This window comes from Indicator indicator, chromosome 24 (assembly GCF_027791375.1).
Source record: "Indicator indicator isolate 239-I01 chromosome 24, UM_Iind_1.1, whole genome shotgun sequence".
Lineage (NCBI taxonomy): Eukaryota > Metazoa > Chordata > Aves > Piciformes > Indicatoridae > Indicator > Indicator indicator.
Genome location: NC_072033.1, coordinates 14714370 through 14742333, shown reverse-complemented (window position 1 = coordinate 14742333; position 27964 = coordinate 14714370). Strand labels below are relative to the sequence as shown.

The window sequence follows — 27964 nt, the reverse complement described above, 5'->3', positions numbered from 1 at the left end:
GGGCTAGGTTTACTCAGTGTTTCCAACCCCAATCCTACTGCATTGATCCAAGTCTGAAACAGCTTCAGTAACAACAACAGGCCTTGACAATCCAGCAAGGCACAGATCTGGCCACCCTCACCTCCAGGCATCCCACTTGAGGCACAAGATCCCTTGTGTGCCAGCCTGCTTCGGGAGCTTTCCATGAGGTAGCTGCACCACCTGCTGTCTGCTCTGAAGCAAGTCACCAGGGTCTGTGAGAACACCACTAAAGATCACCACTATTAAAAGATTAAAGTAATAAAGAAAGACTTCATACCTGAAGCTATGAAGGAAGAGGGACAGAGGAACAGTCTAGCTCAGGTTCTCAAACAGAAGTTCACTTCAGTGTCCAGCTCCTCTTAGGAGAAGGATCACACCGTTATCCTTTTGGAAAGCTCTCTCAAGTTATTTCCACTCCAAAACCTCACAAAATTGGCATTGAGCAAACTTCTGAAGAGGTTAAAATTCTGCCATGCAAAACCAAGACACCTGCCCCAAAAGTCACCTCTTAAACCCTGCACCATTCCCCTTTCCCGGCCGAGGCTGTGGCACTAACTGACCCAATCCAACAGGGCAGAGAGAAGATTCCTACAAAATGCTGTGACACTGCAAGAGTTCCCAGCCTTGTCCTCTGCCTTGTTCATGCAGAAAGGCAGACAATTCAGTGTGCTCTCTGACAGGCTGCAAGAAGATCACCTCAGTCCTAGAGCGCAAGGATCCTGCTCACAGGCAAGCATTTTGTGTGCCAGGAAAGGAGTTCAGTAGACAAACAGCCTCTGCTTTATGAAGTAGAGGTGCATAATGTGGAGACAAAAACGAATCAGAAAAACAGTTTATTAAAAAAAAATTACCCAAACCACCCCCAACCCCTGCTTCAATACCCACATACCTGCCAATAAGCTTATTGCTTAAGCTAGATCTCCTGGGATGCTGCTTGCTCTCTCCTTGGCCCAGAGGGCCAGAAGTACTCTTGCATCATTGTCCTTCCTTCAACCAGCATCATTTGGCTGTGTACCATTGGTCCCAAATATCAGCATTTAATTCTCTCCTTACTATGCACACAGAACACAGAGGTCAGCAGGCACAAAGGCTCCTTCTCACTGGGACAAGTCCATGGATTTATATGCAGTCAGTTGTTCCCATCAAGATGGGAGTTCCTACTTAGCAGGCCCATAAGGCAAGCGTGGGAAGGTTTATCTACCTTCTCTTTTGAAGCCAAAGCCTAAACACCACCAAAATCATCCCTGAACTACTGAGTGTGCAGTCCAGACGTGGCCGCTCTCATTCTGCAGCTCATGGGCTACACTCAACATAAGCCTTCAGCATTCCCAAGGGAGCCTTCAGCAGGACTTTCCAGTCTCACCATGCCATCCCACTTCCACTGAACCAGGGCTTGCCTTGAGTTTGCTTTCTGTGAAGGGTATTTGCCTGTTCCCTGTGCAGTATGTCCAGAGCCACACTGTGTAGAACAGCAGGACTCTCTCACCAGGCTTTGGCTCTCCTTGGCAGTCACAGACAGAGACTCTTGGACCCTCCTTCTAGATAGCTGTCAGGCAGGTTTGGCAAGAACAGAGCAGGGGGCTTTGTGCTTCATGTTCAGTCATTGTTGTGGGGTTTCAACGTCCTCCTCTTCCTCCTCGTGTTTAGGCTGGTGCAGCAGCAGCAGCTCCAGGTCAGGCTCAGAGCTGGGCTCTCTGTGTAGCTTCAGTGATTTTTCACCTGCATGCAGACAGCCTCTTTAACAATGGTCTCACTGGAGTAGCCATCAATGCTGGCACCAGCAAGGAACCAGAACTAGACACATCTCCTTGTGAAGCTATAAGAATGCCTACAAACAGGGATTGAAAGCAGAATCACCTTGGGAACTCATGGCTTTGAGAATAAGGTGAAGGGAGATTCCCGATAGACAGACAACAAAGCCTAGCCAGTTGAGAGGGCTGAGGCAGTCTCCCAGCAAATGTGTGGCCAGAAATAAAATGCAGATTTCCTGTGGAAACAAAAAACATGACAGGTGGGAGGGCAGGACCTCAGGAGATATGAACGAGATATTTTACAGATCAAGCCCAGATCAAGATGCCAGGCTGCTAGTTTCCATCAGTGAATTCTTCCATGCACAGAGAATTCCAAAACCAGCTTCCAGAAACAGAACAACCTGTTCAATTAAGACCTGGGATATTACGTCCTCCGACTGAGCTAGATGGGAATCCTGTGACTTCTCAGCAGACAAGTTTCACAGGTCACCACTTAGCTCAAAAAGTATACCTGCTGGATTTGTTAAAGGAAAAGAAAACGTGCCAAACTTGGTTAAAGAGAGAGCTCAAATCATTTTTTTGTTTGCATCTAGCTCTAATGCAAGAGCACACCCTTCTTACCCCTGCTCTCTCCTGCACCATGGGCTCATGAGGCCCACGTGGCTTAGTCTATCCCAACTCCCATCAAACCTGGGACCATGATGGTATTCTTTTATAGAACAGTCCCTAGTCTCTGCCCCATGCTGTGAGGGACCAAGGGATTTCACTGCAGAGACTGCAAGGCAAAGCATCAAGCTCCTGTGCAAGCAGAACGACAACTGGCTCTAAGCAAGGTCCCACTACACAAAGCCCATTTCAGAGAAGTCTCAGCACTTGCCTTCTAGTGTTAGCACAGGAACCATGCCTTACCTTAAACACGCCAGCAATGGAAAAGGTGAGGCTGGATGTTCTGGAAACCAAGAGGAACTCAGAAAAGCCTAGACCAAAGGCAAGAATTCCACCCAAGAACAGCTTCCCTACCAGAGAAAGCAGCATTCCTGCTTCATGGAAATGGAAGAGCTTCTCTGATACGGACAAAGGCAGGCCTAGGAACAAGACAATGAGTAGCAGAGTACCTTTCCCAACTCCCAGGACTCCTCAGAAGATGGGTCTGGGCTGCTCATATTCCAGTATCAGTAGGATATAGAGCCAGTTCTTCACAGCCCATACTTCCACAAGCCTGGCAGGCTACTATTCTTAGACACTCTTTAATAAGGTACATTGGGTCCTTGGAATTCCAGGTCTCTAACTTTGTAAAGCTCATAACTGTTCACTTATCTAAATGCATTATCCCAAACAACAAACTGCTCAGCAATCTCCCCAACCACTCCATCAAGCTATCCCTGCTGTCTCTAATCAACTCACGCACCCTCAAACACCGCAAAGAGTGGGAAGAGCCCCAGGAACATGAGCGGCTGCAGGTGGAACATGGTATCAATGGGGTTCTGGAGCCCTGAAAAGAGGAGAATCAGTAACAGACCAGGCAGCAACAAACCAGGGAATAACACAGCTTCCAGAGCCTTTTTAGAGTCCCATTCCTAGCCATACACCTTTTTTGTATTGCCTACAGCCATGCTGCTGCAGATGCCAAGCCACCTTCACTCCCCATCCACAGGTAACTCTTGCCCCAGGTTTCAGACACTGTCCCTTACACAAGGTGTTTTGTTTCTGTAGCCAGGGCTATCAGCTCTTTACTCCCCTCCCTGTTACCAGTACCACTTCCTAACACCCCACATACCCAGCTCAGCCTTCTGCATGAGTAACTGCGTGAGAGTCCAGCGAATACCCCCAAGGAAGGAGGCACACAGCACCAGCATGAAGCCCTGAGTGCTGAACTGTGTGGACTTGTAGGTGAACATGAAGAGCCCTGCAGCGATGAGCAGAACCACCAGCAGCAATGTCAGCCTCTGGGTGAGAACAAGCACAAAGTCACTGCAGACTCCTGGAGCTGAACAGAGACAACTGCTTCATTTCTTTAGATTCATCCACATAATTCCATTCTCCCTCTATGCATCAGCATTTCCTGTGCAATACACTGCCCATTTCCCCTGGGCCTGACCTTCTCCCTCCCTAAAGCATTGTGTGGGACCCTTACCGCTTCTTCCAGCTTGAAGAGCAGTGAAAAAAGCACAATGAAAAGAATGGCAGAGGATTTGGTCATGGTGTAGCTGTAAGGACCAAAACACACTGTCAGTCTCTTCCAAGGTAGTACTTCCCAATAAAGCACTGTTAGGACCCAGATCACCCCACACTGCTAGCAGTAAGTTATCACTGACCCTGCATGCTAACCCATCAAGCTGCACACCCCCTCCAGAAACTGAGCCTGACAAAGCACTTTCTGAACCCCACTAGAAGGCTCTCAGGGCAGCTGGTGTTGGTACTCACAGGGAGACAGTGACATAGAGGAAGCTCCAGTTACTCAGCCCAATATCCAAGGAAGTCAACAGAGCTAAAGAATCAAAGGAAAAAAAAAAATCTGAAGTTAACTGTATTCCCCTACACAAAAACCCCCAAACGACCCCCTGCTGCTTGGCTACAGAGAGAGCAGACCCAGAAGAAACCCAACAGACTTTACTCAGGGTAACTCCTCTCAATCCACACAACTCACACTCAGCTCTTGATGTCTCTGCTTCCTGTGATGTAAGCTGGCACTCACTGAACCAACACCATGCAAAAGAGCACAGAGCGCCACGACTGAAAGCCACCAGAGATTTACATCTTGCCTCCTTGTGACTGAGAGCCACCAGAGATTTACATCTTGCCTTCCTGTGACTGAAAGCCACCACAGATTTACATCTTGCCTTCCTGTGACTGAAAGCCACCAGAGATTTACATCTTGCCTTCCTGTGACTGAAAGCCACCAGAGATTTACATCTTGCCTCTCCACGACTGAAAGCCACCACAGATTTGCAGGAAGTCTTTTTTTAGTGTATCAGGGCATGGTAACTGGCAAGCACAAGGGCCACTTTAAGAAACTTGAAGAAGCAAGTCTGGAAACAGTTCTCAGCATTGCACCCTTAACACTGGTGCAGCTCTCAACTGTCTGCTCTCCCACGTATGTAAGCTTCCTACCACAGGACACTTGAACTGATTCAGTGGTCTGCAGCGCTGAAAGGCAGCATTGCTACAGGTGTGGAGAAAGCATTTTTCAAGAACCCATGGGGAATGTTATGTGAGATTTTGCAAACCTTAACAGAGATCTTGGGACAGATGCTGTTCTCTGGGAGACACTGACAATGACTGAACCAACATCATGCAGACCCGCAGAAGTGCTGAAGGTGCTAGAGCTCTGTGATCTGTTTCACTTCTCAGGCTCAGATACAGCAGTTTTGTGTGATGTACGACCAACTTCTGTGTCATAAAGACTGAGTTCCAAGGAGATAAAGTTCCTGATATAACAAACACGTGGCTGCTACCAATGCAAAAGAAAAAATAACTTGCATAGACCACTTGAGGTCCTGTCCAATATTCTCAAAGTGTACGTTCTGACGTGCCAATGGCTCCTCCAGCAAGCACGCTCAGTGTGGCCTCTCCGTACTCCCTCTCATCAGCTTTTGTTCTGACAACGAAGACAGCGCGTCTAAAGCCAAAGTTCTGAGCAGCACCTGCACCCTCTGCACCGGGCCGGGCGAGGCGCGGCACGGCCGCAGCACCGAGCAGCCGCGGAGCGCTGCCTGCCACTCGCACGCTTCACATCCCCCCAGCCCTCAAGACCGCCCGGGGCCCCGGCCCCAGAGCCGCAGGCAAACGCGGCTCCGGAGCAAGCCCCAGAGGCCGAGGCGGCGTGGGCAGCCTGGAGCAACGGCCCCGCCAGCGGCCCCCTCGACTTCCCGCCCTCTCCGTTGCCGTACCTGCGGGGGCCACCCGGTGCAGGCAGTCGGTGCAGGAGAGCGCGGCCCGCGGCCGCCCGGAGCGGCAGTGCGCCAGGGCGCGGGCCAGCGCCGAGAGGCTGAAGGAGAGGAGGAGGTGCAGCAACGTGACGAGCAGCGGGAAAGGGAAGCTCTGCGGGACCGACAGCTGCCGTCACTGCCGCCGCCCGCCAGCCGCAGCCCCGCACCTCCCCGCCGCCCCGCACCTTCATGAGCCACTTGTTGTAGAAGGTGATGCCAATGGAGAAGCCGTAGTAGGGCAGCACCAGCGCCGCCCGCCCCAACGCCTCGCCGCCCGCCGCCATGCAGAGCTGAAGAGCCCCCGGAGGGACCGGACCGGGAGACGGAGGAGAGGAGCTGGGGGGCACCGCGGCGGTGATGGGGCCGAAGCAGAAGGGTGCCGGGCCGCGCCGGGAGGGGACGCAGGGCGCCTCTGACGGCGGCAGGCGGCAAGAGACGGGAGGCGCGCTGGGCGGGGCCCGCGGGGAGGCCGCTCCGCGCTGGGCGGGGTTCGGGCGGGAAAAGGCGGAGGCGGCAGCGGCAGACAGCGGAACTGGTTATTATTGTACCGATACAGCAGCCCGCCCCGCCGCTCCCGGCACGGCGGCACAGCGCGCCGGGAGCTGCGCCCGCCGCGGGCCCCCTGCGAGTCACAGCCGAGCCGGCCCCCCGCCGCCGGCCCGGGGCTCCCCACAGCGGCCCAGTCCCTCTCAGCCGTAGTGGTACACGAAGTCGTAGCTGCTCGGCTCCTTGGGGATGGGTGGTGGTGCTTCGGGGATCTGGATGTTCTCCAAGTCCAGGAGTCTCAGCTTCATTTCCATGCTCAGCAAGGTGTCCAGGTCACTCTTGGTCAGCTCACTGGACATGTCCTTCCCCAAGAGAGCATTAAGCCCATCAATCCAGATACAGTACTATGGGAAAGAAAGGGTAATTCACAACTTCAGGCACAAAGGACAGGTTATATTGAATCTTTCCATCCAAGCAACAATTTGATATACAGCTCCAAACAAGGAAAAGGGGGGGAGAAACAAAAAAAAACCAACAATGCCCGAACAGTGTCCACAGATTTCCAGTGGGAGTCAGAGTCTAGAGGTAAGCAGGTCCCCTGGCTCTAAGAGTGGACCAAGAGAAAAAGCAAAGCTAGCATAGGCAATGGTGTCCTCCAGAATGGGGAAAAGGCAAACACGGACTGCGTAGGAGAAAAGGATGGAGCAGTCCAGCATTTGCTAGGAATGAAGCTGGTGGGAGAGACCCTGCTCAAGCCTTTAAGAAGGATCAGTTGCTTCTTATAAATTAACTTCAAAAATTCATAGTCTGCTGCTTAACTGCTATGTTTCTTACCTCGTATTTATTAGGTGCGATGAAGTTCAAGGTCTCATCAGGATCATACAATATTGAGAAGGCCAATTCTAACACTTCCTGAATGGAAAAGAATCATTTGTTCATTGACTGAACAAAACGTTACGGCCCCTTCTTCTTCCTTCTAACCCAGCAAGAGAAGCTGCAGCCCTACCAGACTCTACTGACAGCACCTAGCAACCACAAATGAGCACTAGAAGGCTCAGCAGTGAGATGGATTTTGTAAACACTACACCTGCACTTTGGAAGACCATTTGCTCTGGTTGCTTGCTTTCAGACTCTTAACCCTACAGTAATTACAGGCAAAAAAGGGAGCACTCACCTTATTCTGTTTCAGTGCACTTTTCTCCTTCATGTGTGGACAATCCTTCCCTGTGACAATGGCTTTGATGTCTGCAACTGGAACTAGCAATGAAAAAAAAAAAAAAAAAAAAAAAAATCACAAACATTCCTAACCAGGAAAACCCAGAAATTTGTTTTGCTTTGCAGCTGGGCATTGCTCCTGGTTTTGTACCTCATTACTGCAGTTGTGCAGAACACATTACCAGTAACACATCCCTACAGTTGACTGTTGGGAGAGATACCAACCACTTCTGAGACTCAAAGGATTTGGGCAAGGACCAAAACTTGATCTCATCTCAATCTGGGTTTGAAGCACAGCTCTTTTGCTCTCCTCTCTAGGAGAATACTCCCAACAGTAGAGCACAAAACACTGCAAAGTGTTCTTACAGCAGCAATCAGGACCTACTTTTTTCCTGTAGAGATTCAAAGGTCACTTCCCCCTGGGCATTATCTTCCAGATCTCCATAGTGTAGCACCTTGTGATTCAGAGCAAGGCGACAATACCAGAATCTTTCTGCAACACACAGCAAGCAGAGGAAGCTGAGCAGGACCTTCACAGAAGATCTTACAACCACTACTTTAATGTCTCTCCACTCAGCCCTTCCACTCCTCCCAGTTCCTCAGCGCTGCCTTCCGTTCATGAGGGGGTAGCTGTATTCTTAAAGATGCACATCTGTTCCATCCCACCCCTGGTACAGACAGCCCAGGTAACCAGCCTGCTGACAGATTAATCCAGCAGCTCTTCTTTGCCTGCAGTCCCTGCCATGAGAAGATGCAGCAGAGGATGGCACCTCACCTTGCCTCCTGCGGTTTCCAATTTTGCGAAAGCTGCTCCCCTCACAGAGCCTGTTCAGGCGCTGCTGCTTGATCAGCTCCAAGATCTCAGGCTGGATTTTCTCTCTCAGCTCCCTAACCATCAAACACAGAAAAGTAAGCTGAAAACAGAGGTAACAGCAAGCACAGGAGGCAACTGTTTTTGCCAGGCACTTACACAATAGGTGGTGACTGGAAGTCATCTTGGCTCATTCTCTCAGACTGGCGCAGTCGCAGGATCTCAGAATAGCTCAAGCTGCGCAGTTTGCTCTTGAACTGGTCCAAGGAATTTGGTTTGGAGGGAAGAGCCCGGGTGATCTGTTCCCTCACAACCTGCATGACCTGAGGAGGTTGGGGCAGGGAGGAAAGCAAGTCACATATGTGCTGTTTAATGGCAGCAGAGATTTCACACAGAGTAACTGGGGCCAGGACTGTCAACATGCTAGTGACTTCAGAGACCCAGAACAAAGAATGACCTCAGCTCACAGCAAATAGGAGTTGGATCATCCTCACCTACAGCCCACGTCAGTGCCTTGGTCACACCTTCTGTGCCCTACTCTTTTACCTCATGTACAGCTGAGTGAACACCTGCTGTTCAGCAAAAGATTCTACAACAATACCTCTTCTCCACTCTGACCTTATTAAAGTCTTCTGCTGTTGCCCTCATTTCTTTCCAGGTCTTGTTCAGCAACTGGATGCAGATGGCAAATAGCTCCTCGAATGCACGGTCATGGGTGAAGAACATGGGGTGATAGTCATTCCTGCCTTCATTGGCTTCAGGAAGAAACAGAAACCACACCCATGTCAGCATGTTGCAGAAGAGCAAAGAGTGACTGAAATCCACTACCGTGGCAGACACATGGTGGTATACAGCAGCACTAAGCCAAAGAAATAAGGACAATTCAGTACTTTGTCTCCCCACAGTCCATACTGGATGGCAACTACCCCATGTTCACTGTGCAAGCCTCTGTGACTAATGTGCCCTTTCCATACTAGTCCACACAAATGAGTGCTTGCAGTTGTTCCCCACTTCCCTCTGGTAGAATTTGTTGGTGGTTAATGGGCCTAGAATGCTGTTTTGAGAACATCATGGCTACTAAACTTCTCAGATTCAGTGGTTTCTAGAATGTTGGGGGTTTTTTTAACACAGGACTCTGCTGAAGCTTCAGGGAGTTAAAGCCTTCTGCTTGTGTCAGTTTTTCAGAAGAACCAGCTACACACAACCAAGCTTTTTTACTTTAGCTCAGTACTGGCATTAATTATCACTGCGACACCGACACTGCAACTCCAAGCTCCCTGTGTCCTTCCATGGCAGAAGTAAAACGATGTGCAAAATGCCTGTAAGCTGCTTTCAGAAGCATCAGCCCAGCCCCTTGGAAAACTTGGGGCACTGCATGGTACTTACGGAGTTCCCCAACTTGCAGGATCTCACAGAGCATCCTGGTGAGCTCGATGGCACTGCGCCCAAAGGGACACTCATGCTTATCCTCTCGACTGCTGTTCTCTAGGACAATCTACAAGAAAAGGGTGCAACACACACTAAGAAGAGCTGCTGTGCCATTGCTATCCGCATAAACCAGCAGCTTCACCTACTCTGATATAGGTGTCCTGATGAAATTTGGCCAGGTAGAGCATGTTGTCCAATGCCAGCATCCCTGGAGGAGTCTGAGTAAAATCCATGGCTGGATTGATGTGATTCTGTGAAGTGTGTAGAAAGAACAAAAAAAAAAAAAAAAAATCCAACTTAAAGACATTGTGTGAGAACCTCTTCTGAATGAGTTTTTACAATCACCTGTCCATCAAAAGCACTCCCTCCCATCCATCCAAAAGGTAACTTTGGACACCTGCTGACAACTCTACCCAAACTTTCTGAGAATGGCTGCTTTCAAGTTTTTCATAAAATAGGTACCCACAGTAGGTAATCATCTCCAGAGACTGTACCTAATGATCCCTGGCATTTAACTAATCAGCAAACTCAGAATAATCTTCTCTGGAGTCTGAGTGTAGCTGAATTTCTAAAACTCAGGTAGAGAAGTACGGTGAAGCAAACAGCTCCTCCTGTTCCTTCTCTCCCCCACCCTAACACAGAGGGAGATTGCTTAGGATGGCTTTACATGCTCTAGGGTCAACACCCTCCCCAGATGCCTACAGTGAATCCCAGCATCTTGTAGTCCTTGGTGTACATGGCTTTGCGTTTCTCTGTTCCACTGCCAGGGACGGTGTTGGTGTCAGACTCTGCATCAAATGCAATTCTTCTCAACTCAAATATGATGTCTCTCTGTGCCTGAAGGACAGAAGGCAGGGAAATGGTGATGTGATCAATCACAAGGGCAGTATTTTCACCTAATGCACAGTCCCACCTCTCTCCAGAGCTCACACAGTGAATAGAGATGCCAAAGGTCACTAGCACTACAAAAGAAGAGGCAATCCACTTCAAAAATGGCACATTTCACTATGTTGGGTAATGAAAAATATTTTATATTTTCCTTTAAATGCCCCAGGTTTAGTTAAAGGCAATTTTCTAGGCATTCACATAATACTGAGGCATTTCTCACTCAAGACCTCAATGCATCCAAGAACTAAGTAACAGACACCTTAAAACATCCAGCTTCCTGTATACTGCAAGGAGATGCACAAAATGATGTGCCTTCCATAGAGGTGCAGTAATCAGTTTGACAGCTGGCATCACACTGATCACAAAAGGAATACAATGCATGGCTTCCAGACCACTTCCATCTCCCACAGCATATACCAGGAGAGCCAGGAGAATACCCTGCTGTCAGGAATTACAATGTGAGGGGTGCTTCTGGAACTCCCATCTACTGCAAATTCTAGGGAGCTAAGGAATAAAGCCCCTTTGTACATCCTATTCTGTCAGATCTTACTCAGCTCTAGCAGTGACCTGATCATTTGGATCCATCTTGGTCATCATTCTCTCTTCCAGGAGATTAAAGGTGAGGACCTGCAGCACATAGAGCTGATGAGCCATTTCAGTTTTAATGGGGCGGTTTCCTCTGATCACATGCTGCAAAATAAAGGATAGGGTAGAAGTGAAGAGGGTTGGCATGTGTATAAACACTGAGCTATCAGCTGCAGGCATGTGCCAGGCTGCAGGCACATCTCTGTATGTGACTATTCAGCTGTTTAACCCCCCCATGCTCTATCAGAAACACAATGATCATGCTGTGGAACAGCAGAAAGAAGCATCCTGGTAACTCTCTTTTGAACAAGTGGCTCCAATTTCACTTTGGAAAGAGTCACTTTTCTGGAAGTGCCCTGAAGGCAGCAAAATTTACACTGTGTGCAAGTGAAACTTCTACTGAGAGAACATTAGGAAGCATTCTGTGACTGCAGACATACTTACATTCAGGATTATAGACCTCAGGTGCTTCTGGGCAAATGCATTAGCCATCTCCTGTTGTGGAATTTAGAGACAATGAAATAACATGAGTCAAAAATATAAACAGAAAGCCCACACTGTGCAGAAAGGAGAGAAATGAGGCAGGCTGTGAACTGCAGACAGCACTGGCACACAGTACTACAGACTGTCAGTTTAGCATGGCACCTCACCAGAGAGCAAGCATCAAGTTGGGATGCAAGTGTCACCCTTACCAAGGCACAACTGTGATGGTTTGAAACTATCTTTTTAATTTTTCCTTGCAAAGTTCAGAACAGAGAAAGTGAAAGAATGTAAATAAGTCACTATTGGGTGTAAGAAAGCAAAATAACGATTGTTCTAAACACTTCCATTGGATAGATAGAAATGTTTAAGAACTATTACCCAAAACAAAGTAGGCACTCTGCACATTCTGCGTTCGGCAGTGGGGGCAGTTGCTGGGCTGTCTGGCTGCTGTTTCTTCTTCTCTTCTGGCTGAAGATAACACACTGACCTTGGCAGCTAAGTTAACAACTTTCTGCTCTAACTAACTCTGCTTCTCTGTCCAGGGGGGTCTGGGGGGGAAGCTCCTGGGAGAGAGAGGCCCCTTTGGGAGGGTGCCCTTGGAGGGAAGCAAAGGGAGATCGATTGTGCTTTTTCTGTTGATTGTATATATTTGTAAATGTTGTGAATTTTGTATATTTGTACATATTCATTGCATTTCATTGTAGATTTTAGACTCTGCTTGTAAATACAGCTTTTCATTTGCTTCCAGACTGGGCTAGCCTGGTTATTGTTGGTGGGGGGGGGGGGAATTTCAGCTCACACCGACACAACAACTCATGGGTGGCTGCCCCACCAATCACCACTAACGTGGAGAAAGGCACTGCTGTGGCTGAACCAAAAACCTGAGCTTAACATTGCACATCCAATGATAGTTCAGTGTCAGGAGGGCTGGCAGCAGGGAACATACTGGGGGTTGCTGAGAAAAATCTGTCACCTCCAAGAGGTTCCTTCAATTACCATTTCACAGCTTCCTCTACCGAGGTACACACCCCAGAGAACAAGCGCTATTGGAGGTAGTTTTCAGGTTTCTTCCCTCTCAAAAACCCTCCCTCTGAAGTTTAAAGTTCCCTGTCTCCATCCTTAAAGAGGTTTGTAAAGTCATCTTAAGGACAATTTGCAGAAGCCCTTCAGTGTAAAAGGGGAAATAATTTTCATGCTTAAAGGAAAGCTTCCAGTTTCCCCTTAGCTCTATGGCTTCCGTCCCCAGATGAGGAAACTTTTCCAACCATCAAGTCATGATGACAGCCACAGCAGATGCAAGTGTCTGCTACAAGCCTTCAGCTCTGAGACACATACACCTGCAAGAATCAGCCTGTGCTCTCCTACAAAACTGTGGAGGATCACTTTTAAAAACGAGATCTCATTACACTGAGAGAGAGGCACAGGGGCCAATGTCACGGTGGGATGTTATCAGCAGATTGCTGTTACAAGCAAAGCCTTTGGGTATGAAACAACCTGTTTGGCAACACATCATCTGGAAGGAGTCCAAAAGAAGTGGCAGCCTGAGATCTCTTCACATTCCTGTGCAGTGCAGATTGAGAGCTGAAAGCAGATGTGCAGAGTCATAGACAACTGCACTCAGCCAGCTGTACCTTCTGAGCAATCCAAGATTGTTCCAACTGCTCCTATCAACCCTGCTCTTGACAGGCTGCATAAGGAGTCTATTAACCTCATTCCAAGTCCCTGTTACCACTTTTGCTCCAGACAGAGACCTCCTAAAACAAACAAAGTGATACAGTGGCTCAAGCTGTAACAGCTGCAGGTTCAGCAGCACTCATGTTACGATCAGGTCAGTGCTTGAATGGGAGACATCTAACAAGCACCCAGATGAAGGAGGAAGTGGTTTCAGAGATAACACACTGCCCTCAAGAGACATTAATTGTGACTATGATTTGTGAGATGTGGTGCTGAGAATAGAACAAGGCCTGCTATTAAGAGTCTGTGTGTGCATGTAACACAAGGAACCCTTACTCTGAAGGCATTAGTTTGTACATGGGATGAAGCAAAAGGGGACTGAAGCAGATAAACAGTGAGAAGCACAAAGACAATGGAACACTTCTAAAGAGCATAGTAGGAAGCATGAGCACACACACAGCTTAACCACTGCTAGGGCATCTAGTCAAAGTCTAGCAATGCCCATTTTGCTGCTTGCTGGGGCCACAGAATTACAGATCCATTTAAGTTGGAAGAAACATCTTGAAATCAGCTAGTCCAGCTGCACTGGTGCAAGCACCAGACAGAGCAGGTAGCACAGGACTGTGTCCAGTCAGGGTTTCAGCATCTCCACTGATGGAGACTCCAGCATCTCTCTGGGCAACTTGTTTGTCTCTGACCACACTTGTGTTAATTTACTCTGTGTGTGTGTTTTCAGGGGCAATTTCCTGGGTTTTAAGCTGTACCCACTGCCTCTTTTGTCCTGCCAGCAGTCACTGTTAGAAGACTTGGTCTCCCTCTCCTTTTATCCCTAGCATCAGATATTTACACACATTGATAAGACTTCCCTGAGCCTTCTCTTCTTGAGGCTGAACAATCTCAAAGCTTTCAACCTCTATTCATATTGAAGATATCCCAGTCCCTTAATCATCTTCATGGCCTTTTGTGGTTATGTGGATTGTGTTCAAAGGCAGGAGAAAAAAAAAAAAACCACAAAAAAAAAAAAACCACCAATAAAAGAAAGAAGTGAAAGATTATGTTTGCTAGGAAGCTTAGCATCTTGACCAAATCACCAATTCTTCCTTATTTCCATGTGTTAGGAATATTTTTTTATTTTAGACATTTTGTAACATTTACTGAGACCAGAGTTCCACCCCTGAAGGCTCTGCATCTTTGGTAAAAAGTGGAGCATTCTCTGTGCCAGCCAGAAAATCTAAAAGCTACACAGGAATCTCAAGATACAGAAGGCTCTGAATCAACACAAGTGGTGAATCCCCTGGAGATAGCTTGGGCCAAAAACCATTCTTGTAGCACAATTCCCATAAGGGAAAAGTCACAGATTTGGCAGAATGCAAAGCTCTAACTCTCAATCAGCACTAAGGTTTGTGACTGCTCTTCACAGACAGCTCTGTCTTTAGAAGCTGTCAATGGAAGGGAGATTTGTGCTATCAGCTCAGGCTCTTTAAGAAGACTCAGACTACTAAAGAACTGACTCCAGTTTTAAAACTGGTTTCCCTGGTCAGTATCATAGTATCAGCTTCCTTTTATGACATCTTTATTATCTTGAGTGTACAGAAGTCATTCAAGATGACTGGATGCGAGGAAGAAGTTCTTCCCCATGAGAGTGGTGAGAGCCTGGAATGGGTTGTGCAGGGAGATGGTTGGGGCTCCATCCCTGGAGGTGTTTAAGGCCAGGCTGGATGAGGCTCTGGCCAGCCTGATCTAGTGTGAGGTGTCCCTGCCCATGGCAGGGGGGTTGGAACTGGATGATCCTTGCGGTCCCTTCCAACCCTGACTGATTCTATGATTCTAAGATTTCTCCTGCTACTGATTCTTCTCCCTTTCACAGTCAGAGCACACCCCTAGGAGTCCTCCCACCCTTCTTCCTAGGCTCCTCCACTACCTGCAGCCTACGTGCATCAACTGAGACACCAAGAGGCAGCTGGAGAAAAGCTAACACAGCTACAGTTCTGCATGACCAGCCCCCAGGCTCGAGTTACTTACAGTGATGGGCAGGTCTAGCGGGTTAAGCAGCTTGTCCTGCTGGCAGAAAGCAAAAAAGCACAAAGAGAAGCAGACAGGATTTAGCTCAGAGTTCAGAGAAACAGCACAAATGGGGCACTGGAGAAGGGCTTAACACAGCAAAGCTACACAGTACAGACATAGGCACATCTGGGTGGACTTGAGATCCTGAGGGCTTCCTCCAAGCAGGATGGGGGAGGTAATTTCTCACACTTGCCAGCAAGAATATCCCCCTGTGACTCAAGAAAGGTCTCTTTTGGGGGAGGGAGAGCTGGGGGGTTTGTTCAGTACAATGCCAAGGACTCTACTCAGCCTACCCCTCCTACACAGAATGAACTTTCTTTAAAACAGTTTCCATGCTGTGTAGAGGATTACTTTCTGTCTCTTAAGGTCTTTCAGACTCCTCTCTGAGCACTTCCTAAGCATAGATGTGCTGCTCCAGAATACAGCACTAATGGGCTGGTGCTTTTTTCCCTTGCCACACTGAAAAAGCTACCTAAGTTCTTGGCAAGGTCCAAGGTCTGCCTTGCCCAGACAATATGGTTTGAGGCATAAGGTAAACAGCCAGCCAGTAACCATTATTCAGGTTTAAAGTAAAAAAGCAAGAACAAACCTGTCTCTTGTCCTCAGGTGCCTTCAAGAAGAGGGCATTGATGAGGGCAATGGCATATGTCTGAATCTCTTGGTTTGAGCTGCAGAAACAAAAATGTGAGGATAAGAACAGACAGTCCAGAACATTACAGCTTGCTCCTTGGCCTGCACCATGAGGACATTTACTACAGTATCCTGCATGTGAATGGACAAGCAGGACTCAGGCATTCTGCTTCCATGACACCCAACTGTTTCTTCACAAGGCCTGCAAAAAGTTGACAGAAATTGCTGACTGACAGCTGCATTATTCAGAAGATAATGCAGAATGCAACCCAGCAGAGCTCAGACTTCAGCACCACAACATACACCTACCCATGTGCTTAAGTGCTTCCAGAGCTTCTGTTTCTCCAGGATCTAACCTTTTTAAAATGTTAGCCACTCTCAAGTTCAAGTAAGATGACACATCAATAATACTTAAAAAATAGCTTCTTTAGGTGTTTTAAATGTTAACACAAAAAAAAAAAAAAGAAAAAAAAGAAAAAAGGCATTTTCAAATTAACAGATGTCCCTAAAACTGGTTTCAACCAGATTCCTGTTGGGTGGACACTCACACTTGCAGATGAGAGATGAGCTGCCCCACAGTGATCTCTTCTGCTATCTTCTGATACAGTGTCTGACTGTTTAGCACCATGCTCTCTAGGATGGCTAGGGATCGCTGGAGGATGGAGACATCTACCATGGGCTGGCTCACATACCCTGCAATCTGAAACAGATGAAGCAGCAGGTGAACAGATGCCCATTCAGGGAACTTTGTGGTGAGTGAGCCAGGCTAAGGGAGGCAGGGCTCAGAAAGCTGAGTACACTCTGCCCTCACTGAGGATTCAGCCCCTCAGAGTCATCTTGCTCCTCCTGGAAGCTGCATTAAAGGAAAGAGCATCCCCTCCTCTCCCTTACTCAAACTCACCTGTTTGATGAAGGTTATTGAGACCATGTCCCAGGAGACAATACCATGGTCCATGAGCTCCAGGAAGGCAGTGAGGGTGAAAGCCAGCATTTCACTGTAACTGAGGAAAGGAAGTATGCAGTTACAAGGGATCTGGTAGCAAGGAGGAAGCCTATCCAAGCTAAATAAGACAAAAATGTCACCACTTCCTCCTAATAAAAAAAGGCTCCAGCTTGGAGTTGTGGGGGGTAATAAAGTATTTGCATTTATGAAGACAGTATTATTTTATAGAACCATGTTTATTTTTTCCTGATTACAAGGAAAATGAAAATCAGCAAGAATAAGTCCCTAGCCCTGCCTATTCTCAACCATCTGGATCAGTGCCTGGCTAGTCAAAGGGATACCAGGAAAAGGAAGGATGCAGCATTTATTCTTAAGTAGTGCGAAGTACCTCCACTCAAACTCAATACTTCAGGGGTAAGGTTTCAAACTGATGAAAAGTCACAAACAAACCTTCCCACAACAGCACAGTACTGTGAGGAGCTTAAGAGCTAGGGAAAGCATGGAAAGAATGATTAGCTCTGGAGTGGCTGCCATAGTTACAGTCTCAGTGGACCAAGACTGCAGCTTGGAAAGGCTTGGCTAAAGGGTTGGTGTGAGAGATAGAGAGCTACTTGGTTACCAACAAGATGGAGAAGCCAGGAATTTACAAGTTATTGTAACAAAATATGTAGAGGGAACCAAATGAACATTAGGTGACCTGTTTAAAGAAGCCTTTTTATCCTACAGGACAGGTAAATGTGAAACTTCATTTCCACACAGTGTTGTAGATGTCAAAAGGATAAACTGATCAAAAAATTAAGAAAAAAAAAATCTATGGAAGAAGCACCTAAAGTTCCTTAAAACAAAGAGATACAATTTCTGCTCAGGAAGCCCAAAAGCTGAAGGCTGTTGGGAGACTGAGGATTGATACTTTCCCTGCTATGCATTCTTTGGCCTTCACTGCAGCTCTTCTTAAAGGGGATTCTGCCCCTTTGCTCTGCTGGGACCCCACCTTCAATAGGGGACAAATTTGACCCCTTATTTGAGGTCCTGTTCCAGAGCCCTGGAATATAGGAAACTTACTGGGACAGAAGCTTAGTCCCACTCTCCACAAGCCGTGTCAGCACTGTAATCCCTTCCATGTTGATGAACTCTGTGGCAAAGGTCACATCTGCTGAGAGTTTAGCCAGTTCCTTCATGGCATCCAGTCGGGCCTCCATACTGTGAGACTGGATCCTCTCCATCAGCTGGCGAGCTGCCCTGGACTGGGAGAAAAGAGAGATGGTGCCAGCTGCAGGCTAAGTCACCTGCAGGCTGAGTTCTGCCATCCTGTCTGAAGTCTGTGGATGGGCAGAGAGAGCACAGCAAGGATAGGGGGACACCAGCAATGACAGGGTAAGTAGCAGCACTCAGCAAGTCTAAGACAGACTGAAAAAAAAAAAAAAAAAAAGGCGGTACTCAGTTACAGCCAGGCAGGAAGCAAGTAAGACCCTGTTTTATGTGTTGAGTAAAGGGTTGGTTTCCTCCCTGGTGAGGCAAGCAGAGGTGGATATAGAAGTAATGAGTGAGACCATTAAATAAATACAACCTTAACTCCACTGTTGGATCCAAAGAGGAACACAAGCTCATTTCTCTACCCACATAGCATTCTGCAAGACTTCTCAGAGACAGATCAGTGACAGCCTCTCTCAAGCACTTGTTGCCCAAATAACTTCTTCCCGTTTTCCTCAATCTCAGCTCTGTGTCATGATATTTGCACAAGAGGTTTAAGCATTTCAATAAAAAGGAAGTTGCAGCACATCTGCAAAAGACAACTGCTGAGGCCACAAGAGTTCACTAGGAACAACCCAACCAACTCTGCAGCTGATGTGTCTGGTGTTAGTTTCTGCATTAGGTCACCAGCACTGTTGCTTTCTGACACTAACTGCACCCAGACTGAGACTGCATCTCTCAGGTGCTTTGCAACAAGCTCACTTAGGGGATGCAGTGGGAATGTAGATTGGACCTATTTACAGAATGCATTACAGAGAGCCACACCACAACCAGGAAGGGAAACAAGAGGGTGTGCCTCTCTGTGCAGAATGGCCTCCCACAAGCCCTTCAATTTGCAGAGAAGAGAAAGAGAGGCTCTCAGCTGAGAGGCAAGAAGAGCCTGCCATGTGAGCACAGCTACTAGAGACAGCCAGATGAGAAAGCACTTACTGGGGAAACTGCCAGCTGTAGGATAGTTCCATTCTTGATGTCACAGCGAGTCTGAAAGAAAAGAGAAACCTTAAACTGCAGAAGAGTGGGGAGGAAAGGGCATAACTGGATCTGCAGGACACATTTGCATGCATGAGTGGAAGGGTTCCCATACCACACTGTCCTGCTGGCAGCACTTAACTGGAGTGGTGGAGCCCTTGCACCTTTGCATGCAAAGGGCGAAGTGTGAGGCCCCAAAGGTGAGTAACACCATGCAAGGCAGACCATTTGTGTGAGCAGAGATGCTGTCCCTGGAGCATCAGTGAGGGCACTGTTGCATGACACTAGCCCAAGGCATCCTGCACTCTTGCCCAGAGCATCAGCAGGCTGCTGCCCCTCACACTGACCTGCTCTGTGATGTACAGCTGGGGCCCATCAGCGTAGCGCAAGGTGTAGTACTCAGGGTTTGGCAGCGACCACCTGGCAGGGGGAGAAGGACACATGAGCTTCTTCCTCCTCTTTCTTCTGGACCTCAATCAGGAACAGGAGCTTGATCCCAGGAAGGTGGAAAAGAACTTTCAAGCAAAGCTTTAGCATGAGAAATTAGGTCTCCCAAAGAGGAGAGAAATGCCCTTCCTCAAGGGGATGGGACTTCAGCCTGCTTTAAGTCGAGAAAGAAGAACAGCAAGCTGGGCCAACACTCAGAGACACTGACCCTGTGGGCATACACATGCACACACTCAGAACTGGAGTAAAGATGCAAAACCTGATGCATTCCATGGCCCAAACTGGCAGCAAGCAGCATGGGTTGTGTTAGCAACGCATTGACAAGCAGTGGAGACTTTCCACAGTGGCCCAGCAAGATCCATCAGCCAGACACATTCTCCAGCAGGGTTCGCAGAGAATTACTCACCCATCACAGACCTCCTTGATGACAGAAGCAAGAGGCCTTTTCTAGAACAGAAAAAGAGAGTCCTCAGTAGCCTCTCAACCAGAAAGTAAGTCAGTTTCTGTGCTTCCCACATTCCAGTTATCAAGGCTGTGGTGCATTTCCTCCTGCATCTGGTTACCAGGTCTCACCTGATCTATTTCCAGCAGCTGGGCATTGGCACCTGGCCACTCAACAGCTACTTTCACAATGTCTGAAGGCGGTGGCATTGCTCCAGGCTCTTCCAAGTACCTTCACAACAGCATACACCCCACTCCTGTTAAGAGAAAGCAGAGTGAACAGCTCTCTGACAAGAATTTCAGTTATCACTCCAAGCTTCAAAACACTACCCAAGAGCAGCCTTATGGTTTTCTGGGCCTGCCAGGGACAAAACACTCAGTGTGCCAGAGACTAAGGCCTCAGGCTAAACCAGTACACAGTAAAATTGTATGGCCACTCTTCTTACCTAAGGAATACTTCTGAGAGCTTCTTGGGGTACTCACCCAAGGAGCCACCTTGACCAGCAAAGCTCCACCTGCAACCCACTGTCTGCACTGCCAGGTCAGTTTACAGCACTAAAGCAATAGCTCCCCAGGCTCAGCTACTGTCTGTAGGTGAGAGGGGATCATACTGTCCAGGCAGCTTCCCTCCCACAGCCTGGTGTTTGCTGATGCCCTAATTGTATTTCTCAGATACCTTGATCCACCCAGGATACCCAAGCCAGGCTCCCAGGCAGAGTAGCAGCAGAGAGCTTTATCCTATTCCCTTCCTGTAACATCCTAAATCCAAAACATGAACACCCACCACAGGAGGAAAGTTAACTCAGCATTTGCTCTGGAGGGCCACCTTTCACTCCTTTATCTGCCACAGGGAATAAGCAGGATTTGGTCCCAGGCAGGTGTCAGACATGCTGGTTTGGGCTTCATCTGGTAGTAAGAGGCTGGAAAGAAATGAACTTGTTCAGTTCCTTTTTAATCCTCCCCTGGGTGGAAGGAGCAGCCCTGATTTCTCCCATAGAGCCACAGGGAGAAGGTCAGATGGGAGAGAGACAACCCTCCCCACCAGAAGTTCAAGAAGTAAGGCTTCAAGCTGCCACAAACGAGACCTGACCAGACACAGTAAGTCCTGTTCTTGGGGACTGCTCTTGAGACTCTGTTGCAGCACATCCTGAACAAAATGGTAAGCATGTGAAGAACCATTTCCCAGTGCCTACAGAAGCTCCCACTCCTCCTCTTGGAGAAGCCCCTTTCCCAGAACAGAGATAAGACAATGCTGAGCAGGGATGTTGTTTCATGGTTAAAATAGTTTCCCAACTTCCTTCATCAGCTGGAGAAGATGCTACAGCATCCTGAGACTTGCAGGGAAACCAGCAGCTTTGGGGATTTTCCTGATGCAAGGAAGTAAAGAAAAGAGAACTTGCCATGATCAGCAAAGACCAAGCAGCTGCAGAGATGGCTGGTGTGGGAAGTTGGACTACAAGACCATTCTGGAAAGGGAAACTTTCTATGACATTAGCTGAGGCTACCACAAAAGGGGTGAGTGCCTGGCCTGTAGAAGAGGCTGATCTAGAGATCTGCTGATGATCTGCTGAGATCTGCCTCTCCTCTCCTTCAGTCATGCCTATGGGTCCTGCTGAACCAACAGACTCTGCAGCATAGGCCAGAAGAATTTGGAGCTTACCCAACCCTTCTGTCTCACAGAGAGATGGAACCTAGCAAAAGCAGGGATTAGTTTTCCTCACTTCCTTTTCCTGAATTACAGAGACACACTAAAACAGATGAATAAATAGACAAATCAGACTTTCAAATGTCTTGTGCAGCAGGGACAACTCATCAGCTACATCCTTGTGTACACGCTGTCAATTACAGGTATAAGAGTGGCAGCACAGCTCTGTACTCACACCCCTATGTGCCCAACGTGCAGGACAACCCCAGACCTGCAGGACACAAAGGTTTCCACCCACTAAGTCTAGAAACAGAGAGGCAGTCCCTTTGCACTCACTCTTCCCCATTCAGCAGCCAAAGCCTATGGTGGCCTGAGCACTCTCAGTAGATGGCCTCAGCTCAGGCCATCCCCAGCCTGCCTTGCAATTACTGCACAGCAAACTACTTCTCCCACAGGTGAGCCAACCCACGACTAGAGACCACCTAAACCTACTTAGCACTCAAGGCACAGCAAACAACACAGCAAAGAAGCAAGGCTCAAAGATTACTGCCTTGAGTATTAACAACTGAATCTGCAACTCTTTTGACTAATACACCCCGAGTAATTAGCATCTAATTTGCTCTCCTCAGCCTCCTGCAGTATACTCATAGTCTGCTATTTGCACTGCAACTTACAATGCAAGTTGCTCCTGAGGAGTACAAGGAAACACAGTGCTTCCCATAGCCAAAGGTGCCCAGATTGCTACAGCCTTTACTAAGCTCCAACTTGTCTTCTCACTTGCAAAGAACACACACCACTCAGGGAGAGGAAGTGCACAGTAAACCAAAACCATCGGTTTTATAGGAAATTCTGCAGGAATCATGGAACCACTTAGGTTGGAAAAGACCCTTAGGATCATCAAGTCCAACCATAAACCTAACACTGCCAAGTTCACCACTAAACCAAGTCCCTAATGATCTTCAGAGGCCCTCTCCAACCCCTACCATCCCGTGATTCTAAGTGCCATATAAATACAAAGTCTCCTGCTTCATCAACAAAAATACTGCAGAGGTGTCCCACAGCTCCCAGAGGCAACACACTTGCCCTACAGTTCACTTTATATTCTCACCACTGAAACAGCAGCCAGCCAAGCTGTATTCAGCACCCTCACATCTCAAAAAAAAAGCCCTTCAGCTGCACACAAACTCACAAAGCAACTCATTGTGATGCATTAAACTGTTTCTACCCCAAACTTCTTCCACAAGTGAGCATCCAGTCACAACTGGAAACCATGATCCCTATTCCAACAGTACTCAAAGTACAGCAAATGCTGAGTGAAAGAAATGAGCTGTTCCTTTGCATGGCAGCACCATGGCACAGGAGCCTATCAAGGAAGGGTCTCAACCATCAGAAAGAATTGGCTGAGCAGAACCCAGAGAAGGGATTAAAAACTGAAAAAAAGTAGGAAACTGTTCTAACAGTCTGAGTAAAAGGGCTCTTCAAAGGACCTAGACATATAAGTGGCTCAGCAGAAGCAGTTTTCCAGAAGAGGACAATGAAGACTGGACTACAAATACAAAACAGTACTTCAGGTCAGGCTCTTGACACAAGGTTGTCTATCAAAAGCATTCTTTGAAAAGATTGTACTGTGTCTGCAGCCAAGAGAGGTGGCATGTTAAATCTGACAGTAGATGTTCTGCAGTGCACCAGTGACCTGACAAAGTGACTGCTCATAAGCTCCTGGGAAGAAGCATGCTGCAGTTCTGCATTTACTGTGATTATCAGTCACTTATGGGTCTCTCACAGAGAATTCTTCTCAACGACAGCAGGCAAGCAATTCTCAGAGTTTTACAGAGAGCAGCCAAGCTGAAATCCATCAAAGATGAATTCAGTCTGCTTCTGCAGAGCAAGTTCCTTCATACAAAGCAGTGTGGCAGGGGTAGCTGGAAGGCAAGGAGAAATCAGCAGAGCCAGTAATAACACACAGTATTCAAGAGACTTCTGAGAAGCTGTGAGCTGAAACAACCCGAATATTTGACACAGAATTTCCCTAGTCACACTCAATCTTCTTTTCATTACAGATAGAGAACAAAGTGTGCTGCACACAGAATGGTAATGAGGAGGATGAAAGAACATTCCATGAGACAGAAAAGCTGCCTGGTAGAAATCCCCCAGTCAACAAGTGAAGAGCTGCAGCTTGTGAAACCTGTAGGTGCCACAAAATTCCCTAGGCAGTTCTCAGAGTACCGGCTGGCCAAGCAGAAGGTGGAAGTGCTGCTAGCAGAGTAATTAACTGCACAAGTGTGCCCAGAAGACAGCTTCCTTAACCAAGCAGCATAACAGAGCAGACAGCAGGGTTCAAACCAAGGGCTACGTGCAGCCACCTATGTTACCTCACACAACAAGCAAAATGAAAAAGTACTTCACTAGAGAAACCAAAGAACCTGGTGGCTCAAATGATCCATCCCTGGAATCCTACCTTCCTCCAGAGGCCTTCCCTGGCTGTACTCTAGCTGTAACACCAAGCCTGTGACACGGGGCTCTTGCCTTGCCCATTCCCACACAGCTGAGCAGAGACCATGTCTTAGCAAAGCCAGAAAGCGATAGCAACAGGCAAGGAGAAAACTGCTTTTTATTATTTTTAATCAGTCAAGTCAGCTGAACTCAATCAGTCAGCAACGCCCGCGGCCAAAAAACTCAATTTAAGGCGCTAAGCATTTTTTCCTGATGAGGAGCCGTTCGCTTTACGCCCCAGGTCCACCCGGCACCTGGGAGAGCGGAGAACCGGTCTCTTGATGGCCGGATCACGGCCCCTCCCCGGTCTTACGGCCGGGAGCCGGGCGGCGCGGCGGACCCCGCGCGCACCGAGAGCGCAGCTCCAGCAGCCGCAGCACGGACGGGAACTCGGTGGCGGGGACGGGCACAGAGCTGGCCCGGTGATCCCGCGGCAGGCGACTCTAGGCCAAAGCCTCGCGGCGGGGCGGGCCACCAGAGGAAAGGGCCGCAGTAGGCCCGCGAAGGCAGCAACAGTTACTGGGCCTGCCAGATCTGAGGCCAGCGGTACGCAGCCCGGCTCGCCCCGGATCCCGCGGGCTACCCACCCCCGCACCCGCCGCCCTGCGCTCACCCGGCCCCGCCGCGGCCGCTCCGCGCTCCGGCCGCCCGGCAGCTCCGGCGGCCCCGCCAAGGCGCGGCTCGCCACTGGCGCCGCCGGCTGTCAGTCATCCGCCTCGCCGCCGATTGGCTGCGTAGGCGCGTCACGCGCGCGCAGCGCGCTGCCATGGCGACCGCTGCCAGCCCCGCCCCGCTGCGGCCCCGCCCCGCCAGCGGCGCGCATTTCGCCGGTCCCGGAGCCCCTCCTGCCTGAAGGCCGTCACCGGACCTGTCTCGGCAGCCTCAGTGAATTACGTTAAGCGAGTCTCCCCTGTCCCTGCGCCCCTCGGCTCCTTCGGGGGCTGCCATGGGAGGGCTCACGTCAGTTCCCCGTGCCAACAGTGCCCCGCCTCCGAGAGCGGCTGTGACCGCCCACGGCCGCATCTCCGCCGACTCATGTAGAGCAGCCTTCCCTGCAGCTCTGCTGGCCGCAGCGCACGGGGTTAATAGGGAACACGGGAGGGGCGGCGCGAAAGGCACCTATCGCTCCGAGAGCGACAGCTGAGCCGCGCCCCCGCCACTCCCGGCGCCGGAAGCCCGTCCTTCCCGCGCCGGAAGCGGCGGTGCGTAGAGTGGTGGCGGGTGGCCGCGTGCGTGCGGGCGGGCGGAAGCAGCGGCTGCCGCGCGTAGGAGCTTCCGGCGGAGCGGGCAGCGGATCGGGAGCTATCGACGGCAGCGGCAGCGGGAGGGAACACGGAAAGCCGCAGCCATGGTGAGCCGGCCGCTCCGGCGTGCCCGCGCGGAGAGGGAGCGCGGGCAGCGGGCAGCCGCGGTGCAGCGATCCCGCTGCGCCCTGGTGCTTGGTGTAACGGCGATCTCTTGCAGACGGTCGGGAAGAGCAGCAAGATGCTGCAGCACATCGACTACCGCATGCGGTGCATCCTGCAGGACGGTCGCGTCTTCATCGGCACTTTCAAGGCCTTCGACAAGCACATGAACCTCATCCTCTGCGACTGCGACGAGTTCCGCAAGATCAAGTGAGCGGCGCGGCTGGAGCGCCCGGTGGTGCCCCCCAAGCCCAGACCCCGCTCGGACGGCGGGAGGCCCCTAGGCCGTCTGCCCGATAGAGCGGAGAGAGCCGGGGCAGCGGCTGGGCAATGACTGCTGCCAGCTTCTGCAGCAGCACTCGTGGGTGTGGGGTCTTTTGTCAAATCCCCAAGCTGCCAGGGTCCGAGGGGCACTTTGCCTCGGTTATCACTTGCTAACGGAATGTATCTTTATGCGATGCCAACTCAGTTAAGCTTCATGGGGTGGAAAAAAGTCAGTAAAATTTCGTCTTAAGACTTCTCAATGTGCCTGTTCTGAGGCATTTAAACCCATGTTTTTTAGGGTAGGTTCTCTCAGGGCTCTAGACTTGCCATATATTCCATTGCAGTTTCAAAGAGCGGCATTGATTTGTTTTGGTTGTTTTTGCTGTGGGTTTTTTTTTTTCCTCCTTTGTCTTGCAATGATTTATTTATCTTCTTAATAGACCAAAAAATTCAAAACAGCCAGAGCGGGAAGAGAAACGAGTCCTTGGTCTTGTGTTGCTGCGAGGAGAAAACCTGGTATCCATGACAGTTGAAGGGCCACCTCCAAAAGATGTAAGGAGAATGAAGAGTGAGCTAAGGAAAAGGGCAGGGGTGGTGGATGGATTTGCTTCCTTGCAGAACACTACTGTGGTATTATCCTAGGCTTCTAGATGCTGTTGTGTCTAGCTCAAATGAATTTCATTAAATTCTTTGTGGACTTAGGGCATTAATTGGTCAAAGGAGGGCTGTGGGCAGCCTTAGGATCTGAGGACTTCTGGTGTGATAAATCTTTCTTTCGTGGGGATCTGTTTTCAGACTGGAATTGCCCGGGTACCACTTGCTGGAGCTGCTGGAGGACCTGGAGTTGGGAGAGCCGCAGGAAGGGGAGTACCAGCAGGAGCACCCATGCCACAGGCCCCAGCAGGATTAGCTGGCCCTGTCAGAGGAGTGGGAGGACCATCCCAGCAGGTGAGATGCTGTTACTCATTAAAAAAAGAGTTGTGAAGTACATTGTAGGGTGGCCTTTGATACCAAGAATTAATGCGAGAAATGGGTGGAGTGGAAGAACCCCAAACTTGGTTTCTGTTTCCAGAGGGTTTGAGCCTTGCTGAAACTTTTTTTGATACTAGATCCTCTAGGAACTCTGTGTTTTGATGGAAAAAGGCTTTAAAAGCACAGCTTCTTGCACAGAATTCCAAGTGGTATCCATTGAGTTGTATTCCAAGCTTGTAGCCTTACTTGACACGTTAAGAGCAGGCTGCCTTAACTTTCTGAAAGGATGACAATATAAATATTTTATAGTTGCTCATGTCATAGAAGCAGATGTGCTGCTTCTCAGTGACAGTCTTTATCTTGTTTACAGGTGATGACACCTCAGGGTCGTGGAACAGTTGCAGCTGCTGCTGCAGCCGCCACTGCTAGCATAGCAGGAGCCCCAACTCAATACACACCAGGGCGTGGGGGTCCTCCCCCACCCATGAGCAGAGGAGCACCTCCTCCAGGTAGGAGCTCAGGCTGTGTGGCAGAATGGGTGATAAAGGGGCATTATGGAGGATTATTCTGATAGCCAGCTAGTGCCCTGTATGTTCAGCTGCACTCATAAGCTGCTTCTTTCTCTGGCTCAAGGAATGATGGGGCCTCCTCCAGGCATGAGACCACCCATGGGCCCACCGATGGGAATGCCACCTGGCCGAGGTGCTCCTATGGGAATGCCCCCACCAGGCATGAGACCACCCCCTCCAGGAATGAGAGGTGAGTAGAGGTTATCTTGAATACCTAGCTGTGAGAAACCACAACAAAACACATTTAATAGTGGTACATTTCAGTGCCTTTCTGGCTATGCCAGTGGTCAGTAAATGCCAGTCCCCACAAAAAGGGGTCCTAAGGCTACTTCGAGTACAGGGAAAGCATCTTTCTGTTGTAGCCTTGCTTCCTTTTTTCCTTTTCAATATTCAACTCTTTCCTTTATTCCCAGGACCTCCTCCACCTGGCATGCGTCCACCACGGCCATGAGAAACCCTGTAATGTACTTTGGAACTGTGAGAAGGCTGAGCAAGGGAATACACTGAGCAGTACCCACCCCTCAGAACTTTGTTATGTATATTTTATATTGACTGCTTGTAAAGTTTGCCCTTTCTAATAAAGCTGGGAAACCCAATGC

General features: G+C 49.1%; 3 protein-coding genes across 3 annotated transcripts; 1 reads left to right on the top strand and 2 right to left on the bottom strand.

Annotated features, from left to right (window-relative positions):
• Positions 1-1499: 1499 nt before the first annotated feature.
• On the bottom strand, positions 1500-6009 carry SLC35C2 (solute carrier family 35 member C2; the record flags this gene model as incomplete). The annotated part of the gene is made up of 9 exons (XM_054391747.1): positions 1500-1740; positions 1879-2008; positions 2682-2857; positions 3181-3264; positions 3550-3718; positions 3907-3979; positions 4197-4260; positions 5663-5813; positions 5887-6009. Coding segments are annotated over 9 exons (1089 nt in total), but the record flags the coding sequence as incomplete, so codon positions are not given.
• A 367-nt stretch (positions 6010-6376) lies between these two features.
• On the bottom strand, positions 6377-20818 carry ELMO2 (engulfment and cell motility 2). The gene is made up of 22 exons (XM_054392120.1): positions 20801-20818; positions 20149-20273; positions 19982-20022; positions 19476-19548; positions 19090-19140; positions 17971-18152; positions 16867-16966; positions 16514-16665; positions 15925-16003; positions 15294-15329; positions 11559-11609; positions 11097-11219; positions 10344-10478; positions 9788-9892; positions 9600-9708; positions 8832-8968; positions 8373-8536; positions 8178-8290; positions 7788-7895; positions 7362-7444; positions 7022-7099; positions 6377-6591 (listed from the first exon to the last, which is right to left on the bottom strand). Exons 2-22 carry the CDS (start codon positions 20224-20226, stop codon positions 6391-6393), a joined length of 2199 nt encoding a protein of 732 aa, XP_054248095.1. The 5' UTR covers positions 20227-20273; positions 20801-20818; the 3' UTR covers positions 6377-6390.
• A 4669-nt stretch (positions 20819-25487) lies between these two features.
• Positions 25488-27929, top strand: SNRPB (small nuclear ribonucleoprotein polypeptides B and B1). Its single transcript, XM_054391911.1, has 7 exons — positions 25488-25505; positions 25619-25770; positions 26265-26376; positions 26620-26772; positions 27167-27305; positions 27430-27555; positions 27779-27929. The coding sequence occupies exons 1-7, from the start codon at positions 25503-25505 to the stop codon at positions 27814-27816; spliced, it is 723 nt and encodes a 240-aa protein (XP_054247886.1). The 5' UTR covers positions 25488-25502; the 3' UTR covers positions 27817-27929.
• The last annotated feature ends 35 nt before the right edge of the window (positions 27930-27964 follow it).

Excerpts from the sequence above, each read along its gene's own strand:
- ELMO2 (XM_054392120.1), bottom strand. The coding sequence starts at position 20,226 with ATGCCACCGCCTTCAGACATTGTGAAAGTAGCTGTTGAGTGGCCAGGT. Across the intron at positions 16,967-17,970 it reads GGGACTAAGCTTCTGTCCCA|TTACAGTGAAATGCTGGCTT; the intron begins GTAAGTTTCCTA and ends TCCTTTCCTCAG. Across the intron at positions 7,445-7,787 it reads TGAATCTCTACAGGAAAAAA|TTCCAGTTGCAGACATCAAA; the intron begins GTAGGTCCTGAT and ends TTTCATTGCTAG.
- SNRPB (XM_054391911.1), top strand. Across the intron at positions 27,306-27,429 it reads CAGAGGAGCACCTCCTCCAG|GAATGATGGGGCCTCCTCCA; the intron begins GTAGGAGCTCAG and ends CTCTGGCTCAAG. Across the intron at positions 27,556-27,778 it reads ACCCCCTCCAGGAATGAGAG|GACCTCCTCCACCTGGCATG; the intron begins GTGAGTAGAGGT and ends CTTTATTCCCAG.